The 21519-nt window shown below is 41.4% G+C and overlaps 1 protein-coding gene across 3 annotated transcripts in view; it reads left to right on the top strand.

The window, feature by feature from the left end:
* Dpp10 (dipeptidyl peptidase like 10) overlaps positions 1–21519 on the top strand; it is a 1483954-nt gene that overhangs the window by 772530 nt on the left and 689905 nt on the right. Inside the window, exon 1 of one of the 3 annotated variants that reach the window (XM_075987760.1) lies at positions 5118–5842. The exons of 1 other annotated variant lie outside the window; for it this stretch is intronic. In XM_075987760.1, the coding sequence (XP_075843875.1) occupies positions 5771–5842 (72 nt within the window). In that variant the 5' untranslated portion in view covers positions 5118–5770. One more of the 3 variants, XM_075987762.1, reaches the window with a different exon arrangement.

Here is a 21519-nt window from a genome sequence, read left to right as displayed (position 1 = left end):
GCCACACAAGTGTGCGTGAATTGCTAGACACACCACTCCTTGCGCTGACACACACAACACTGTGCATGTGCAGGTGTGAATGTATATGTCTGTTCTTTAAAAAGTGAAATATGATTGTGGAGATGTCTCAGCAGGTAAAGCCCTTGATGACCAGTGCTTGCATCCCCAGCATGAAGTTAAAAACCATGATGTAGCAGTCTGCCTACAATCCTATCCTAGAACTCAGTAGGCAGGAGATCCCCAGACAAGCTCCCAAGAGACCTTACCTTCGTATATCAAGGGAAGAGGAATTATGGAAGACACTCAGCATCAATGTTTTGCCTCCACATTTATGCACATACGATTTTACTTGTACCTACCTGCACCAATATGTCCACCCATATATTTATGAACATGCTTATATCTATGCATACATATGTCACACACACATGAAGTAGTAAGATGATCACAAGGTCATGCTGAGCTTGTAATGGGTAAAACAATAGAACTGAGATGACATCTTACATTTACAAGTCATTTCATTGTCACAGCTCGGCTCCACATAGAAAAATCACCCCTAGGAATAATCACCTGCATTGTTTTATTGCCTCAATGGCCTTCTATATGTCACCGAAGACTGAAGTGAGAGGAAGACGTGAGGTGTGTAAATAGAACAAGCAGAGAGGCTCTCTCAGACTGCAACTCAGTATGAATGAGCTGTTTGTCAATATCCCCAGGTCTCTGGTGAGCAACAGGAATGACTCTGAGGATATTGCAACTCTGTCTCCTTCCACCAGAGATCATAATTGGGCTATGAATTTTTATAACAGGAGAGTCTTCCTGTTGCAGGCAGGGAGCGACAGAAAGTTTAGTTAGCAGCAAAAGAAGCCCCGAACAGGCTGTGTTGTCAGCATAGATATCACCTAAATAGGCAATGTCTCTTTTTTCCTCTCTTCATCCTTTTTTTCCTTTTTTTTAAAACAAACATCTATTATAGTTTACTTGCTAAAGTTTCTGAAATACACAGCTCATTTATGAATGTTGCTCACTGTTCAGGTTTTTTGCCCAAGGACAGGAGAGGCTCTCTGGCACTGTGGGGGAACTTGAGAAGCTGGTAGAGGTGAGGAGAGGTAATTTATAAATCGAAACCAAATGATACCAAGCAGAATGAACTAAAGTTGTGTCTTCATGTTCAATGAGCTAATTGGACCCATTTCCAGCCGGATCTCTGAAGCTTAGCTCCTGAGTCCTGTCTCCCTGAAGCTCTGCTCTTACAGACACTCAATGGGGGACCAGCCCTTGCTGGGGAAAACCCTGTGAAGGTAGGTTGTTTGTGACAAAGCAGATTTACTTCAGGAAAAAAAGAGAGACAAGAGAGGGAGCTGTTATGCAAGGAGCCGCTTTTCAGGGTCACATTTGTTTTTATCTAGCTTATCTGAATTTGAAGAGTGTGTCTCTACTCTGCTCTGTAAAATCTCGAGGCATTTTTGTCTTTCTCTGACATATCAGAGTTTAACTGGCCCTTATTTATTACTTGGTTGTTGGTAGAGAGTAAATTTTGCTTCTTTGTCCCTGTGCCTTTACTTTGAAATGGAAGATGAGAACAGATAAGACTTGCCTATTTCTGGAACAATCTATCTTTGCTACTGATGCTGAAATATTTTAATGATATCTTGAGCCAGTTCATTCATTATCTACTTTCATGGCCTGTCCTCAGTGATTCAACTTCATATTCTAAGGGAAAAGGCGATACAGGGTATGAATCTCACCCCCGCGGCACTGGGTGACAGCTTCAGGTACAAAATATAGATGTCTGCATTTCTGTACCTGGGAAGGCTGTGGGGTGTCTCTAGGATCCCCAGTAAGTATATGGGGAAGGCAGCTTTGCAAAGTTTTCTTTGAAGGGTCAATTGTCTATTGCAACCCTTAGCAGGAGTGTGTTAGGGTGGCCTCACCCATTGTTTCTAAGTGGTGAGAGCAGGACTCCCCACCGCTGCAACAGCAAAAACTCTCATTACTACTCAAAGTGTTAAAGTGTCCAGTACATGAGTTAGCTTTTCCAAGAAACAAAATAAGAAAGAGTATCCAGAGGTACTCCGAAAGCTTGCATTATAGTTTTCTTTAGTTATGTTCTGTATACCCTGGTGTATGTGTGTGCAAATGGGTTCCTGTGTGTTTGTCTGTGTGTAAGGTGTGCAGGAAGTCCATGGACATAAGTGAGGAGGCAGTGATTCCTATCTATTGTATTTTCCTGTTGTTTGCTGTCTTCTTATTTGAGACACTGTTTCTCCCTGCACTGAGAGCTTGCTGATTCAGCAAGAACAGCTGCCAGAAAGCCACAGAAATCCTCCTTCTACTGCTTCCCCAGCACTGGGATTACAGACACAGGGTTCCACACAGGACTTTCTATTGAGGGCATGGGATCTGAACTCAGGTTCTTAAGCTTGTGCAGCACATACTTGCTAATCATTCCTAACCTCATTATAAAGCTTTTTATTTTCAATACTGCTTTGTCAATTAAATTTTAATTTTATTTTTATGTGCTCTAAAGATATTAATAAAACAATGTAATTATCATACAACTAAGTGTAATAAGAATCTACTGGAAATTTATAGGCAGGGCTCTTTTGTGAGTTAATTCATCTTTTCTTAATTTACGTTTTAATATTTTGAGAATTTCATACATGAATACTGAATGTACATCACCACGACCCCTTCTTCCTCCCTCCAGTTCCTCTCATGTCCACCTCCCTCCAAAATTCATGATCTCTTTTTTAGTTAATATTTAATTAATTGATATATATATATATATACATACATCTACATACACAATTTAATTATATTTTCCTCACTGTTTTAAACATATGTAAATAATTTATCACCCAGAAGATATTTTTCTAATTTACAAAAATTAACATATAAAACCATGAAGTTTTAGAGATAGAGGGGATCTGAATAATGGTACAGTGTGAAAAATTTATTTTTATGAGGTAAGAAAGCAGAGGTAGTCTGCCACTGCCTTCCCCCTTGCTCTTAGCTCATCAATGATGCAAGAGGAGCACAAGCTGCCTGCTTAAGCTTAGCTGGGTACAAGCACAAGTGCTGTTTGTCTTGGATGTGTTTATGGATATTGGATTATGAATTAGTGTTTGTTGCTTTGTCTTTAATGACACCGTAATCAAAAACCACACTGACAAGGTTGGCAAAGGTTTCTTAGATGACAAAGTCTTCTTCTTCTTTTTTTTTTAACAGTTTATCTTTCCTTACAGTAAGAAATTAAGTTGGGACTAGATTAGCTACCATTGGAATTCAAGTGTCTTATTCTCTTAAATTTCAGGGAAAGGGGAGAGAGAGAGGGAGAGGGAGAGGGAGAGGGAGAGGGAGAGGGAGAGGGAGAGGGGGAGAGAGAGGGAGAGAGAGAGAGAGAGAGAGAGAGAGAGAGAGAGAGAGAGAGAGAGAGAGAGAATGTTTGCCTTGAGGAAATCAATTTACATATGATTAACTTTCCAAAGTTTAAGCTATAAGAATTGACCACAAAAGACACAATGAAGCTATTCTTAAAAATAAGATTCTCTCTTAGGCACCACAGTTAGCGAAGCATGTAACAATTTGTGTCTTGTTTTGTAAGCAAAGTAAATTATGGTGAATACCGAGAATGGATTCGAGGCTAGCCATGGACTTCAATCCAATAAGTGATCCTAAAAGGAGGCGCTATTCCTGCCGTGTACTTGCCTGTGTGAAAGAAATCTGTCATAAAGTAAGTTCCCTCACGGTGAGCAAATTGTCCAAAATGGAAACGCTTGAGATAAGCCGTATACTCCAGTAATGAAGAGAGGAGCGGAATGTAAAGATGGGAGCACTTTCTGAATAATACATGCTCTCTCCCCAACCACTCAAATGATACAGGAGGGGAAAAATACCTGGGTTGCCAGATTTATGGTAGATTTTCTTGTATTTCACCTTTATATATACTTTATACTTTTACAACAAGTAAAATTATTCCCATCAAAAAGTTATATCTACTGGAACAGAACAAATAAAACATTCACAAGGAGCCGGGGATCACAGATGTTCCAAAAGTAAAGGCTTCTCGTCAGCTGATTCGTTATTATGACTGCTTGGGGGTAAACATAATTTTTGTAGAAACACAAGTAACAAGACCGGCAGCTGACAAGAGGAGACTTGATGGTCTGAATAACAGGTACAGAGGGGAGTCAGCCCGTAGTTAAAGACACCGCCTCACAGCTGTGCTACATCACCCTTCTGCTGAACGATGCTCGCTGCAAACCGTGGTCACCAGGGTTCAGTCCCCAGAACTCACTCGGTGGAAAGAGAGCCAACGCCGGCGTATTTGCCTCTCTCCCTCCTTCCCACTGAGGAACAATCCTCAGTGGACCCAGAAATACTAGGGCACTGCTTGTGTTCCATTTACCAAAAGCATATGCCTCTGAGCACCTCGGACAGAGCCACCTGCAGGTGCACGTGGGTGAAATTAGTGACCTTTGATAATTATAGCCTAAAGTGCTCCACTTCCAAACTAGGCTGAGTTTCTGATTTGTATCGCTGCTCCGGGTCCCAGTCTTCACGCAGTAGCTTAAGCTCCTGCGCAGAGGCGGAGGGCAAATGGAGAGGACTGCCACCTTAATGTCTTCCTTGTTGCTCCCCCCGCCCCCCTCCCCATGTTATGTTTGGCTCAAGGTAGACTCAGCGAAATGTATTTGTAATGGGAATGGCTGGTATGACTAGGAAGGGCTTAAAATGTGAAGAGATTTTTTTAAAAAATGAATCCGGGGGAAAAAGATGTGAAGAGAAGAATCATGTGTGGTTAATGTCATTTTTCACAAACCTTTAGGGATTCCATTGCGTTACCCAGGCAGCCATCTGGGGAATCCAGGCTGGAGGTTAAAGCCTTTCTATTGCTTTTAGTCAGCAGTAACACAGCGGCAGGTCACCATGTGGGACAAATGTCTCCAGTGCAGACAGGTGTTGCACACGCCCAGTGGGGCTCCAGGCGGGGATCTCCCGCTACCCCTGCTTTCTCAAAGTGCTGGAGCATGCCTAGTGGCCGCTCTGGAGCCACGGAGGGTTTTTGCACAGGCTCACACTCCGCTTCTCCGGGTTTTATCGGGAGCCCGCCCGGGGGGGTGGGCGGGTGGAGGACAGGGGGAGCCCGCAGAGCCCGGCGGCCTGGGCTACACGAGTGTGGAGCTTGTGCGGGGCTGTCTCTCCCGCGCGCTTTACAGTTGCTCGGGAGATGCTAGAGCGCAGAGCCTGGCTGCTGCTGCTGCTGCTGCTACTGCTGCTGCTGCTTCTGCACCTGACACACTGAGCACCGCGCTGGGAGCCCCCGAGGGCCGGCGGCGGTGCGGGTGCGCGGGTGGCGGACTGCGGTAGAATGAAAGCCTGGCTCCTCCGCCGTTGCAAACCACCGCTCCGGCGCGATCAGGTGCTGGCAGCCAGCCGCCCGCCGCTCCACTAACTTGCCACTTGGTCGCGTCTGGTGTCTGCATTTTCGGGTGGTGGTGGGGGGCGGGGACAGTGGGGAGCCCGAGGATCTGCGGTAGCCAAAAAGAGGGATCCTGCAAAAGAGGGGAGCCTGCTTGGCTCTGCTGCCGCTCTCAGTCCCCTCCCTGGCGCTCCCTTCCCCCACCCCATCGCTGCTGCCGCTCTTCTCTTCCGACAATTCCGAGAGCGACGGGGCGTCTGTGACATGCGTTCGCTTGCCAAGTGACGGTCCCCGAGTGCGAAGTGCCCGCGAGGAAGTGCGAGCTCCGACGCGGGCGGCCAGGGGATGACAGCCATGAAGCAGGAGCAGCAACCCACTCCAGGGGCCAGGGCAAGCCAGGCTCAGCCGGCTGACCAGGTGAGAGTTGGCCTCTAGGGACTATCCCTCCCAGGAGGGGTGGCTCCACTTAGCCATTCCTCCTTGTCCCTCAATCGGCTCCCACGCTTGCCTCTTCTCATATCCCCACCTCCCACCCCACTCTCAGGCTCTGTTCGCCTCATTCATGGACCCAGCAGGAACTTAGAGCATCCTAGTGCGCTCTGGGGCTGGGCGACGGGATGCGCAAGGTGGAGAGCCGCGGGGAAGGGGGCAGAGAGGTAAATGCTGGAGATGCCCCCAGGGATCCCCAGGGGGTGAGTCGTCGTGGGAGGGAGAGATGATCTGGTCTTAGCCGTGAGGAGTCTTGACTTCTCATGAACGCGTTTTGGATGGTTCTAGCGCGATCCTGGAGACAGTCTCTTGCACAGGTCCAGCCCTGTCTCACTGTGGCTCGGACGCGCGCTAGGCAGATATACTGAAGTAGGCAAACGACCTTTAAGCTACCAGAGTTTCCCTTCTATTTTCTTTTGAGAAGACCAAGATGGAAAAGCTAGGTAGGAGAAGAGGAAGGACTCGGCGTTTCTAGTCTGCCCAATAGAACTGAACATGGGGGAGTAGAACGGCATTTATCATTGAGGGGGGCAAGAAAGACACTGATTTTGCTGATTTGTTGGGTCTAGATGTGTCGCATCTGCAGAGCTAAGGGGCCCTGTTTTGGTTGATCCTGTCCCTTTTGCGTCCTTCGGTACCTGTCACCCCATTTTTGGTTATTGTTGTTTGGGTCTTTAGAGTGTCTGTAGCCTAATGTTATGGAGAAATGTCTGTCTCCTCTGTGTCTGGTTTTGGGGAGATTTGAGAGTTGGGTCACGCTTTTTCCTAAAGTTGGAGGGGTCAGGAGCATGACGATGCCCCATCGAGGAGGAGGGAAGCTGTGAAGAGCTTGGTATAGACACGGTCACGTTTACATCAATTCCAACTGGAATAAGAGAGCCGGTACTTGGTCAGCACAATGTGATTGAGCTGGAGGAGCTCCGCACAGATATGCAGGAGCTGGAGCACCAAGAGCTCTCTGCCCCAAGAGTGCATTTTCAGTCGAAGGCTGCTAGAGGCATTCACCTCAGAGACACTCACAGCTCATGGTTAGAAGTGGGGGGTAACCGGGCCTGGGACAGAGTAAGGCAACCGGACTCCAGCTATTCAGCTCTTAGTCCTCTGAATCCGCCTTGGAGGAACTGTCCAAATTGCTCAGGGGATGCTGAGGCACAGGAAGGGATACCAGGGATGTTGTCACTAATATTCTAGTCCTGGTCATCTCTCCTGGCTTATGGCTTCTTTTCTATCTTTCTCTCCCCTTTCCATTTCCCATACATGTGTTTCACACAGGTGGTGGAGATTTTTCAGAGGTTTACAGTCCTTTCTCTCTCTGTTTACAGAGTAATGTTGCAGATTTATGAGGTGGTTTTTTGTTGTTGTTTGCCTTCAACTGTCCAGCACCTTTGCCCTTAGATAAGAATGCAGAGATTAAAGCATTCCTCCATAATGCTCCCCTCTTAGACCTCTCCTCTGATACCCTCCCCCATCAGCACACATCACCATGTAGAGACCGGTTATTAGGCTTGTTAAAAGAATATTTTACTAGAGGAGAACAGATGTGACATTCCCCTTTCAGGCTGACGTTTTTAAATTTCACCGACAAACCTTGGACTTTTGACTGCTCCTGGAATGATGCGACTGAGAAGAATGGTTAGTCCAGAGGGTCCCCACATGAAATTTTTGCTCACTAACCTGTGACACCAGCTGGTAACTCGAGGTGCTGCAGACTGCTTCTGTAAGGGCAGGGGTGGGTTGCAGGAGGCAAGGCAGATATACAGAAGCACATTGTATATATGCATGGTAAATCCCTTTGTTAGATTAATATGACAGTTAAAATTCATGTGGGGAAAGAACTTCAAACTTGATTCCATTTATTTCTCAGCATGTATGTTTGTAGTGGCTGTTCCAGATGTTCAGAGAGTGGCCATCTACAGATCTCTTGCTCTAACTGGCTGCTTTTAAGACATTTTGTGGCTGCACATGGTTCCTAAGTGTCAATAGCATGCATTCTATACATGCATTAGAGGAGGCTGATTTTGTAAATGCAAAGTCAGATAACTGTTACAGGAGCCTCATGGGAGACTTTCACAAACTCCTGGGGAAACCCTATAGCTAGCATTTCTTTTGTCTAAATATTAATATCTGAAATGATGGCCATATAATGTGGGCGATCACTGTGAATACTTAAGTTAGAGTCTGAAGCCCACAAAGAATTGAGCAGCTTCAGTCACTATGCCTTGAATTTCAATTTTCAGACAACTTCCGTACAATATTAGATATGCTAGATTAATTGTGCTGGCTGCTACGATACTTCAAAATAAAAATTTGTAAATTTAACTTGAAGTGGGCCTTTACAAAAGTCTTCTGAGTGGCTAAAGAGGAGGCACATTCCAGCCACTCACTCACTGTGAATTGATTCTGAATGATTTAGATTGTTGAATGTTGTCCAAAGGTCTTTGACTTTCTGTGATAGAGATTTTCATGAGCCTCAAAGATGCCTTGTCCTGTGGCATCTGACTCCTATGTTCATTTAGAACTGGCAAGAACAGTCTTTCCAGGGAACGGCAGTGGCTGGGGTCATGGAATCTGGCTGCTAACAGAACCTTTAAAGGGCTTGACCTTTCTGCTTTCTCTTGTTACCTGCTGTCCTCTGTCACAGAAGCCCTGAGGAACTTATTCCAAGAAAGAATCAGAGTCTGAACACATTTTTAATACCTGGAATCATGGCTAATATATTTATCATTTTAATCATGTCTCTTTTTAAATAACTGTTGATTCATCTATTTTTTAAAGATTGATGACAACGTTTACAGTAGCTATTTTTGTTTACATAATACTCTACAGTTATAGAATGTTCAAAAATAAGTACTTCCTCATGGAAAGACACCATCATTCCCACTTCACGTGATCAGATCCTCACTTTTTATTGATGTATTGAAAGATCTGCGGTGGCCAATTGTAGCTCACAGTGATCTGAGAACAAGCGCTTCAGAAGCAGTTGCTGTGTGTGCTCTGATGCACTTAGGTTGACCAGGAGATATTTATCAGACTCAGTTTCCTATTAGACTCTCAAAGCAGCATGCTGAGGTCCCATCTGTTGCTATTTCCACTTTAGGGCTGACATATAATGTCCCCTCCAAAAAGTTAAGGCATTTAAGCCAATTTGTATCCAGAATTGGTGAAGTGACAAACTTAGCTCATTTAAATCAGAAGTCCCATCTCTTAACTACACAACCACAGCAACACGTTTTTATGAGAAGTAGGCAAGATGATTACAAGCTTTGCTTTGCACATATGTGCACAGAAAGGTTAATTGATGTAGATCTCTTTAAAGCATCAGGGACATATGTAAATGCTGCCTTTGGGGATGTTAAAGCTAACCAGGCATTCCTCAGATAAGCTAGATGCTATGAAACAAATAGAATAAGCCATCATAAATATATTGAGAAGCTTTTAGAAAGTTTTTATCGCTCATTTCTGGTCTCAAGGTCTGTGAACAGAGTTCTCATCTCTGAAGAGCAAGGCAAGGTTTTGAATTTGTTCTCATTCCACCAGGTGGCACCCTTCTGCTGACGCCAATGGGGACAGATACACCTAAATGCCTAACTATCTTCTCAACACCAAAAGACAATACAAAAACAAAACAACTGTTGGTACACAGAAGACCCAAATAAAGAAAAAGAACAATCTCATTTTCTGAAATCTAAGTCAATGTTACTTTTTAAAGCAACTATTTGACACCAATGATAAAAATTGACATGCATTTTTCTTTTAAAATTGCACTTTTGGTAGAAGTCCAATTTTATCACAACTGACACCTGCAGGTCTCCTGATAACTAACTCATGGCCAAGTTATGATGATGACGGTGGTCATGTATGAAAAGAATTAGGCAAATAGAGGCATTCTACTCTGGACCGTAAGGTAACCTAATTGAAAACAACTTGATAGGGAGTTATCATTCACTGTTTTTACTGCAGCTTTGTCTAGCCATTGCTAACAATATTGACATGTAAACTAACGACAACGTTGTAAAAAACATTGTCCATGTTTCTTCTGCTCACATATAAACATGTCAAAATTTAGCTAAAAATTATTCCTTTTAGCGTAGAGTCATGAAACACTTTGGAAATAATTCTGAAAAGCTTATTTGAAAGCATGTCTGTAAACAGTGCTGGGGGCCAAACAGGACAATCAGAAATTCAGGCCAGCCTTGGGTGCAGAGTAAGAGCTTGAAAAGCAAACACAACACAACAACAAGCCCATATGACCGCCCCCCATACAAACAAACAATATAGGGAACACGTTGCTTTTCTTCTAGCCAATGTGAAACATACCTTGTAATTTATAGTGATAGTTCCATATGATTTGGTTAGAAAATATTATTATGGTTGAATAAGGATCCTGCTATGATTTGGAATAGATATAAAGTTTCTATCCTTTGCCTTTTTTCCTTTGGTGTGTGTGTGTGTGTGTGTGTGTGTGTGTGTGTCTTTGTGCCTTTATGTATGTAAGGTGCCAATGTTCAGCATCTTCCTCTATTGTTCTCCACCTTAGGATTTGAAGACAGAACATCTCACTGACCCTGAAACTGAAACTGGTTAGCTAGATTAGCTGAACACCTAGCCCAACACATTTACCTGTCCTCTCTTTCCCAGAGTTTCTGCTCCTGGGTCTCATGTGTAGGCTGAGGATCCCAACTAGGGTTCTCGCTCTTGGACATCAAGTAGTTTACTGACTGCTTTAGCATCGCCTTAGCCCCCTACTTTTGGGACTTCTGAAATAAGATCTTGCTATGTGTCCCGGGGTTAGCTTGAACTCCCCGTATATCAAGAAAGACCCCTACTTCATGATCTTCCCTCCTCAGGGCTGAGGTAACAGTTGTGACCAACATACCTGGCATTATACTCTCTCTTAACTTCTTATGTTATTCACTTAAACATACAACCCTAAACTAATAAAATTTACAACATAAATATTTTATACACAATCCATTTTATCTACTGTAAGAATATACCATAAAAATATCTTGCTGAGAATTATGTTTTTATATCTATTTATTTATTTCAAGGGATGAGAAAAATGACACATTTAAAAAATTAAATTATATAAAAACACATTAAAGGAAATTGTGTTGTTAAATATTAATGCTAAATTATCTTATGCTTATTTCACTGAAAAAATATTTAAGCTAAATATCTTCCAAACTGAGGGGGGGAAATGAAGCCATTTCTAAAATTCACTATCTTGAGTTAGTTATTGTTGCAAAACATTTTAAGCCTTAGTATGCAAAAGATTATTTCATGTATTTAGCATGTATCATGCTGCATATAGATACTAATTATCATGACTATAACTGAGAATTTTGCCCCACCAACCATAAATATTTACTAATTTTTGTCTCTGAGTATTTGCTAGAAATCTAAGTTCAAAGATATGTATGGATCTACAAGTAATTTTCAACTTGAATTTTCAAGTAAATTTCAGGCTAGATTCACCAGGGAAGAGAGTCTTAATGAAGGATTTCCCAGACTTGTTTGGCCTATGAGAGTATCTGCAGCAATTGCTTTGCTGTCCCTCACTGATGTAGGAAGACCCACCTGAAATTGGGAGGTGTCAACCCCTGGTCTTAGGCTCCGACTGTATATGAGTAGAGAAAGCCAGCTGATACTAGGCCAGCATGCATTCATTCTCTCTGCTCTTCACTCTGGATGATGTGATGTGCCTACCTGCTTCAAACTCCTGTTTCCTTCACTTCCCCGCAGTGATGCATTCTAACCTACAATTATGAGGCAAAATAAACCTTTTCCTGCAGTTGTTTTCTGTCATTCTGTCTTATCACAACAACACAAACGCAGCTCAGGACAGACAGGATGATTTGTATCTTCATTTCTCCTGTGAATGAAGGAGACTGATGGAACTCTGCATGCTTCCCTCATTGATTAAATGAAATAACATGGAAAAGAAGAGTGACTTTTAAAGAATGCATGCCTCATAGTCAATACTCTCATTAATGTGTGAACTGGGAATAAGAGCCCAATCAAAATCTAAATAATAAAAAGAGTATCATAAGTCACCTCTAACAGACATGTTATATTTCATAAACTCTCAGTGGACATTTTTAAGATTCAATAAGTCTGTGTGTATAAGTATCATATGACTTCAAGGCATTCAGGTTTCAAAGTATTTCTGTTGCATCTCAGAATCCAGTCAATCAAAACTTATTTGGCCACACCATCCCGTAATAGACCAAGCTGAAAATAAATACAGGTTAATTCCCTAACAGTTTAATTAGGTATCAAATACGCTGCATAGAGTTTCCAATGCAGTTCACTTAGTTAGATAATCAGTCTGAGAAAAAGATGTTTGAGGAAGTGATGTGATTTATAGAACTATATCCTAGGGACACAGCTATGTACTCCGGCACTTGAAACTTCTGTCTTCAAAGGAACTGCACAATATTGAGCACCATCAATATTACACTGGGTTGGGGGGGGGGAGCGCACGAGGTTCTACCCATCCTTCACTGAAGAACTGTTGGCCATTAACTGCTGCTAAGGAGAAGGGGGTCCACTTTCCTTTCTACTTATTCTTTGAAATTTTCATATATTCACACAATGTATTTGATCATATCCACCCTTCACTTCCCCTCTTTCAACTCTGATCAGAGACCTCCATACTACATTCCTCCCAAATCCATGTCTTCACTTTGTAATTTTTAGAACTCATTTATTTCCTGAATCCATTAATTCCTATTAGAACCCCTTCTTTATACATAGCCTTTGGATCATCTGCAGGGTCATTGGCATGGCAAACTATCAATGGTGCCCTTCTAAAGAAAAGTGACTCTCTGTCCCCAAGAAGCCATCAGGTGCCAGAGGACTGAGTCATTTTTCTTCAGTGGTGTAGTCACTGGTCTGTTGTCCAAGATCCAATAAATAGCCTCATACACATGCAGTTATAGATAACCCTGAGTGGACTCAGTGGGTCATTTATAAAGATGACAAGAAGGGAGGAGGCATGCTTGTTGGAGGAAGAAAAAAGTTTGCTAATATCATCAAAATGTGTTATACATATGTGTGTAATTCTCAAGAGGCATACACACACACACACACACACACACACAAGGAAAATGTATAGTGAACTATTTTAAAAGAAACATTCCTTGGGGTGAGATTTCAGTCTCCTTTGAGAGGTTATAGTATGGAAGTCTGCAATATCCCAGGGGATGTCTCTGGTATCACTGGTGTCAGGAGGGTTAGCAAGCATAATCAGAAACATTTCTCCCCCGAATTCTTCCAGCGCAACACATATATACAACACATCATATACTTATATTCTTCTAAAGATATTACTCCCTTGTTCTTTCCTTCTTGCTGAATGACATTTTAAAGGTGTTAATCAAGTCTGTGTACTATATTTTTATCCACAGCACAGTAATGTTTCAAATTAGTTTAAAGATTCATTTTATTATTTTAAAGTGTGTGTGTGTGTTCATCTGTGTGTGGATATGTACATGTGAATGCAGTATCTTCAGAGATCAGAAGAGGGGGTCAGATGCTCTGAAGCTAGAGTTACAAGCGACTGTGCAAGGCCATGAATGCTGGGAGCTAAACTTAATTCCTTTGCAGAAATGGCAAATGTTAACTATTGAGCAGTTTGTCTAGCCTCGCTTTCACATTTTCATTGGCCAGATTTCCATAGTTTTTGGCAATCATCAATGTGTTTGTATGGTGTGTGTGTGTGTGTGTGTGTGTGTGTGTGTGTGTCTGTGTATGTATGTATATGTGTGTGTGCATTTGAGATGTTAGATAGGTGTTGTCTAGATATATGTAGACGTCCATGTTGAGAGTAATTTCACCTGAGTATGTGTATGTGGAAGCCAGAGGTCAAAATCAGATACATCTGTCCATTTCTTTCCCATCTTGTTTGAAGTCCCTCAAAGTCCTTGATATTACCTGTAATCTATCTGACCATGGAGCCCCCGAGGTCCACCTGCCTTCTGCTTCTCCAGAGCTGTGCTACAGATGCAGCACATCACACTCATCATGTGGTTACTGGGGACCTGGACTGGGGTCCTCATGCTGGCATGCAAGTACTTTACCCGGTGGCTCATGAAGTCAGCTGAGTGCACTTCTTTTTCTAAAGTAGAAATCATATGCTCTCTAAGGCATTTAAATACACCTCCCTCCTCCCTGGTAGGTATTTTTATATACCTAAGACACTATAATCCGCACATACCTAAGGAGTGATTATCCGTCCTAGGTTCAAACAGAGACAAGTAATACGGTTCGAGGAGAGAAGGTCATTGAGACAGAGATCTGTCATATATTCATCTCCTGTTGTGCTGTCCTGAAGTCTCAGAACTTTTTAAACAGTAGGAAACCTAACATCCATTGCCACTCCAAATAGTCCACCTTTATGAAAGACTGGTGATTTTTTATTTTGAATTATTCTTCTCAGGAATTATCATTCAAAGTACTTTTTATCATGTCTTATACATAATAAAGTGACCTTATACTTTCCATGACATTGTTTATCTGGAATAGTAAAAATATTAATAACTTCCAACAAGTCTTCAGGTAATATGTTATTCAAGTGTTAAGAACAGAACACTTTTGTACAAACAGAAAAGCAAAACACTAAATGGATTTTTTAGATTTGGTTATTTGGAGGCAGGGAGATGAGATGACAAGAGGAAGCGTTGAGAGCAGAGTTTAAACAGATTTCAGGTTGAAGCCATCGTCTCCTACTCATGGGGCAATCCACAGCCCCTCTAAAAACCACAGTATAGATTTGAAAGGAAAGGAGCGAGGAGAAAGCAGAATAGAGTGCCCCTATGGCTTGTGAACAGGCAAGAAAGAGAAATGTTTACCCTTGGTATTGCCAGGCTTCTAGACCTTTAGATCTCTTGAGATAGTTCCATCTCTATGTTTTCTCTCTCCTCCTTTCCTTCCTGCCTTCCTCCTTTCCTCCCTTCCTCCCTTCTTCCCTTCCTCCCTCCCCCTCCCTCCTTTCCCTCCCTCCTCCTTCCCTCCTTTCCCTCCCTTTCCTCCCTCCCTCCTCTTTCTCTCTTATATGCACATGTAAGTGCATATGTGGATGCTAGAATTCTTCATCATTTGGGGCATGTTCACTTCCATTCTTCATTTTTTTTATGCAAAGTCTCTCCCTGTATCCAAAGCTTACTGTCTCAGCTAAACTGTTTGGCCAGTGAGTCTCAAGGATCCATTAATCTCTATCTCACCCCATAGCTGAGATTATAGAAATACACTGCCATACCTGGCTTCTAATGTGGGTGCTTGGGACCTGAACTCACAGTACATTCTTTGAAAGAATAATTTGGCAATTTTGTCAACAAAAATTCTCAGTAAATGTATGTTTTTATCTTTATCATCAAATATATACATATCACATGATGTATATGTACATGTGTGGTATTGAAATACACTCCATATTCAATTCTACATTATTATACAGGATTGGGAAAAATAAATTTGTGACAGCTTCACTTATTTCCATTATTTTTAGATGGACACTTACTGCTTTTCTAAAAGGCTTAATTAAAATATGTTTTTGAAGTATTCTTGGTTAAATATTCCCTTTTCAGAACTGAGGTCACAGAAATGATGGCTTTACAACTGTTTTTTTAGTTGAGACCTTGTGATATATCATGTGGAAGTTTCAGCAAAGTTAGTCAACAAGCTAAAGTAAAAGTTCAAAGGGAAGAATGCTGATTGTTTCATCAGAGGAGCAGAGTTGACAGTCCCAGCAGCAGCAGACAGCTTACAAATTCTTATAACTTTAGCATCAGGACTCTGAATTCTTTGGGGAACCCCTACGCACATAGAATTTTTTTTTTAAATCATAAAAAGAAAAGTTAGTTGAGTTCATAATAAAAACTGACTCTACAATGGGAAATGTTCTCCCGGCAAACTCCATCCTATCTGACTTTAATATCATTGTAATTTCTCATACCTATTGATTTTCTTGGGTTAGAACAAATAGCTATGCATGAGGGTACAAGAAAGCAAATGAAGACAAGTGAGGGAAACAGTCGTTTTTATTAGCTTCATACCCATCTCCTTTTTGAGAACTAAATGAACATTCGATTTTTTATTTCATTCGGTGGTGTCTGCCTTGAAAAGAGCAGTGTGACAAGGTTGGGTTATAATTGAGAATGAGAATGGCAGGCTCCCTGGTGGTTTATTTAGAAACAGTGAAGCAGGGAACCTGGTGAAAGCTACATTAATGTTGCGAGCATGGGGAGGTAAGAAAGTCTTCTAGTGGAACCTTAGGGTCCAGCAAGAGGAACCTAGTGACACTTTCAGGCTCATCCATTGATTAATCACTCTTCAAAGGCAGAAATAATTGTAAAATACATCATGTTGAGATTTTACATTTAGAAAAATTACATCATTTTTCTTTAACTTTAATATGTATATGTGTATGTGGGTATAATTATATATGTACAGTGCCTGAGGAGGGAAGAACATGTCTGATCCCTTGGAGCTGGAGTTATAGGGGCTATGAGCTGATGGATATGGGTGCTGGGAATTTGGGTCCTTAATCACTGAGCAATCTGTCCATCCCTTTGTGTTGGTGTGTGTATATCTGTGTGTATGTGTGTTTCCTAAATACCTTTTTTTAACTAAAAATATTACAAATTTACCAAATACCTTTTCTCACTTAAACAGTGGGAAATTGGTAAGAAAGACTACATTCAAACTGGACTGAAAAAGTAATTTTTTTAATACTGTTCCTCTGAGGCAAGTTCTCAAATTGCACAGGTTATTCTCCAGTTTGGTATGTAGCTGAAGATAATCTTGAATTCATGATCTCCTGTTTCTACCAGAAGTGCTAGGATTACAGGTACTTAATACCATACCTGGTTCTCCATGGTACAGGGATTAGAATTCAAAGATTTATGAATGTCAGGCCACCACTACCAGCTAAGTTATATTTCTAACACAAAGTATGTCTTTTATTCCTTAACTTAATATTTTTATTAGTTGTTTGTAAATTTTATATAATGCACTCCAATCACATTCATTTCACATTCCTCCCTTGTCCACCCTCTCACCTTTGCACCCTAACCTCTTAAGCAAAAGAAAACAAGACAAAACACAAAGTCCAATTTGTCTTGCCCATATACTCATTGGAGCATGATCAAATGAGTGGCCATCCCCTTAAAGAAAACAGAGAGAGAAACAAATCTGAATTACAAAACATTCGGCAATTGAGAAATAGATCATTTGTTTGGCTACATTACCCTACACTTTAAACTTCCAGGGACCTGGGTGTTTATGAAAAGATTGTTGTATCAAGTCTGTTATTCTTGGGGACATTATTGGAAAACACGAGGCTTCTTCTTTTCTTTTTAGTTCTATAAAAGGAGCAGCATGGGCATTCAAAAAGTTAAGTGAGAATGTGATGAATTAGCCAGTATCTTATAAAATATACAATATCTTTATTATTTGAAATTTCATACATGTATACAATGAATTTTGATCATATTCTGCCTCACCTTTCCCCAGAACCCTTCCAGACCCCCTCTACACACTCTGACTTTGTATGTCATCTTTTCTTTGCTTTTTAATAATCCACCTAGTCACATGTTCGGTGGAGCTGTATGTTGCAGTGTGCCCAACCTATGAGGTTAAAGAAAACTTGTTAAAGAAAACTCTCTGACTTCCTCAGAAGTATTAAATTTCACTGAGTCTTAGCTTTGGTGGTAGCTGGTGAACTTCTCTTCCCTCTCCTCTCACACCTAAACACACACACACAGACACACACACAGAGACACACACAGACAAACACACACAATGACATACGCATGGAGGTCAGAGGACAATTTTCAGGAATCTGTTCTATCTTCTACAATATGGATTCCAGGGACCAAATTAAAGTCATCAATCTTAGTGGCAAGCATGATTACCCACTGAACCATCTCATTAGCCTTTGTCCAGCTTCCACAACGGGGTTCTTTTTCTTTTTTGATCCAAGGAATTATGGTATGCTACTTCTTTTTGGCTGTCCTTAGATGTTTAAATATATTTTATTATGTAATGACATTTTGTGAAGATGTCATGTCTTACCCACAGAAAAACAAAATTGTTTAAAAAATACTGCAAATTAATTCAGTAGACCTTAAAATTAATTTAGAAATAATAGCATTAGAGCATAGTAATGTACATAGAAGAATAGATAAATGCAAATATAGATGAGAGAAATTAAAAATGATGTCAAAGATAGTGAAAAAAAAGTCAAAGTTATTTGACAAAGTAAGACAAAATAAGGAGATGAAGACAGAGAAATCTCAAAATCTGTTAGCAATGGGTAGGAAGTGATAACTCCCAACCCACCAGAGGTGAAAGCAAAGCACTGAGATTAAGAACTATTCATTTATTTGAACGATGCAGGGCATACTGCTTCTATTAAGATTTTTGGACCTGTCTGTTTATTTGAGTCGGGACATTTATGTGTCAGTGCGCATGTGCAGTGGTCAGAGGATACCCTGTGGGTTGTTCTCTCTTCCCACCACAAGGGGGTGGTTAGGAGTGGCAACTAGCACCTTTCAACTGAGCAGTCTTGCTGGTCTCAATGTCAGCTTCTCAAGGATCATCTTGGGAGAACCGATAAAATGTATGATTCCAACACGGTGTAGGGATGGAAGTGATTCACTTTGGTTACTCTGAATTTCAGGGACCCGACTTAGTGCTTCCTGTGGTGGTGAGGAGTTTCTTCCCATCCCTCACAGTGTCACAATATCAGAACTATATTTATTGTACAAAATGTATTGTGTAAGGGGAAATGTTCTAGTGTAAGGGAACCATAGGAGGATGTGTATGGGGTATGTGTATGTGCATGCACATATATGTTTATAAGGCATGCTCTAGTGTAGATGAACCATAGGAGGGTGTGTGTGTGTGTGTGTGTGTGTGTGTGTGTGTGTGTGTGTGTGTATGCAGCACTCTGCTTATTTCCTTGATACAGAATTCATTCAACCTATAGTAAGGCTAGCAGCCTTGTCTCCCTCCTTTAGCACTGAGGTGACAGAAGTAGGTAGAATTAAGCCTAGCTTTTAAAATAGATGCTTGGCTGGAGAGATGGCTCAGTGGTTAAGAGCATTGCCTGCTCTTCCAAAGGTACTGAGTTCAAATCCCAGTAACCACATGGTGGCTCATAACCATCTGTAATGCAGTTTGGTGCCCTCTTCCTGCCTGCAGGCATACATGCAGACAGAATATTGCATACATAATAGATAGATAGATAGATAGATAGATAGATAGATAGATAGATAGATAGATAGATAGATAGATAGTAAAAAAATAAAATAGATGCTTGGAATTCAAACTTAAGTCCTCATGTACTTGAAGCAAGTGCTTACCTGTTGGGACATCTCTAGGATTCTCAGAACAATGTATTTCTGATTTTTTTCTCCTCTTTTATATGTGCCGTCTCTAAACTCATGTAAACTTTCTTCTCTTTTCTTAAGTTTCTGAAATTTATTTTTGCCAAACTGGATCTCCTGGCATAAAGAATGAATCTTGATGTCGCTGCCAGTCACGCCTCCCCAAGCACCTCCTTGGAATGAGCCCAAGCATCAGCAGCGATGTCCATAGTCTGAGGAACACTTCTGTTACCTCAGCCTAAAACAACTACTTATTAAATTAGTAATGACCCAGAAGTGAGCTGACTGTCTCAAATCATGCATTTGTTAATAGAGTTAGAAGCTGTGTTTGGTCCTGGATGTCTTCTTGTGTGAGAGCTGAGAGTTTACCTGAATGGTGTCAGAATGCCACTTTCAAGTTCTTTAGCTCTTAACATAAGTGTGACCTTTTACATAAAAATAAATGATAAAGAATTGTACTTTGAAGATTTATTTTATCATTTTACTTTAATTATGTCTATGTGTGTATAGTTATGTGCATGTGACTGCAGCACCATGGAGGACATCAGAAGTTGTCAGGTCTTCCTGGAGGTGAAGTTATAGGTGGCTGTGAGCTGCCCACTGTGGGTGCTGGGAGCCAAATTCTTGTCTTCTGAAAGAGCAGAAAGTGTGCTTGGCTGATGAGATGAGACTTCTCTCAGGCTCAGTGATTGGACCTGGTGCACTTACAGCATTACCATACCATTTATTAACAAAGAAAGCAAATTTTAATAATAATGAGATAGATGTGTAAGTGAGGACCAGGCAGTTTGCTAAAGAGATAATGGGAGGTAGGTAGATGGAAAAGGTATTATATTTATGAAATGTCATAGTGAAACTTGTTATTATGACCTTTTAATGATTTAGTGTGTGTATTCTAAAAGTTTCAAGTCCATACGCAAAATTCAGTTGGCATCTCTGATGGAGGAGGGTCATTTGTCTATGTGTTACTTTCATTGGTTAATAAAGAAACTGCCTTGGGTTTTGATAGGACAGCAGCTTAGATAGGCGGAGTAGACAGAACAGAATGCTGGGAGAAAGAAGGCAGTGAGGCAGACGCTATAGCTCTCCTCTCCAAGATGGACTCAGGTTAAGATCCTTCCCGGTGAGCCACCACCTCGTAGTGCGACACAGATTACTAAATATGGGTTAAAGCAAGATGTGAAAATTAGCCAATAAGAGGCTGAAACTAATAGGCCAGGCAGTGTTTACAAAATGAATACAATTGGTGTGTAATTATTTTGGGACATAAGCTAGCCAGACGTGCCTGTGAAACAGGCGGCAGGAACGCAGCCCGTCGCCTCATAACTACACATCTCCAGAATATTCCCTTGCAATGGATTAAGTCTAAGACAGTGTTCTTAGTCTTTTGATCATGAGCTACAACTCTTTGTAGAAGAGCACATTTGTGTCATCTATAGTATTGTGACAAGAAGTTGATTCCCAACCTTAATGACATGAAAGTCCACTGTGATACCCACCATTTCAAGAAATGATGTTGCCCCCTCTATTTACACAGAAGTGACCTTTCTTAGGCTTCCTGTCTTATGTCAGAATCCACAGATCACCACACTGAGCCTCTTCATAAAATATTGTTATATGTATGTAATATGTGCATACTTGTATATGAGAGTGAAGGTACACACGGCCCACAGGTGGGTGTGGAGGTCAGAGGACATCTTCAAGTGCTGGTCCTTGCCTCCTACCATGTTTGAGACACAAGTTCTTATTCGTTGATGTTGTGTTCACCAGGCTACTTGACACATTGTTCTTCTTAGGCTTCTGTCTCTGCCTTTCATCCACTGTAGGAGCAGAGGGCTTACAAATGCACTACAACATCGGGTGTTTAAACATGGTTCTTGTACTCCAAACTCAGATGCCCAAACTTGCATGGCAATCATGTTAGATACTTGCCTTTAGAACTGCAATTCTTCAGAACTCTGAATACTGGTATGTTTCAGGGTTTTCCTAAGCCATTTATGGGGCACAAACATGAGCAGATGTACAAACACACACACACACACACACACACACACACACACACACACACACACACACACTCACGAGCATCAGAACCAGACACACATGTACACACACAAAAATAGATGTACATGTACACGCAATACAACCCTGAGTAGCTGGGATTCTTAGTGGGTGTGATTTCATTGCAGAAACTGTGATTATTTTTATTTT

The sequence above is a fragment of the Microtus pennsylvanicus genome, chromosome 10 (genome assembly GCF_037038515.1).
Source record: "Microtus pennsylvanicus isolate mMicPen1 chromosome 10, mMicPen1.hap1, whole genome shotgun sequence".
Classification (NCBI taxonomy): domain Eukaryota; kingdom Metazoa; phylum Chordata; class Mammalia; order Rodentia; family Cricetidae; genus Microtus; species Microtus pennsylvanicus.
This window is presented reverse-complemented; position numbering and strand designations above follow the sequence as displayed.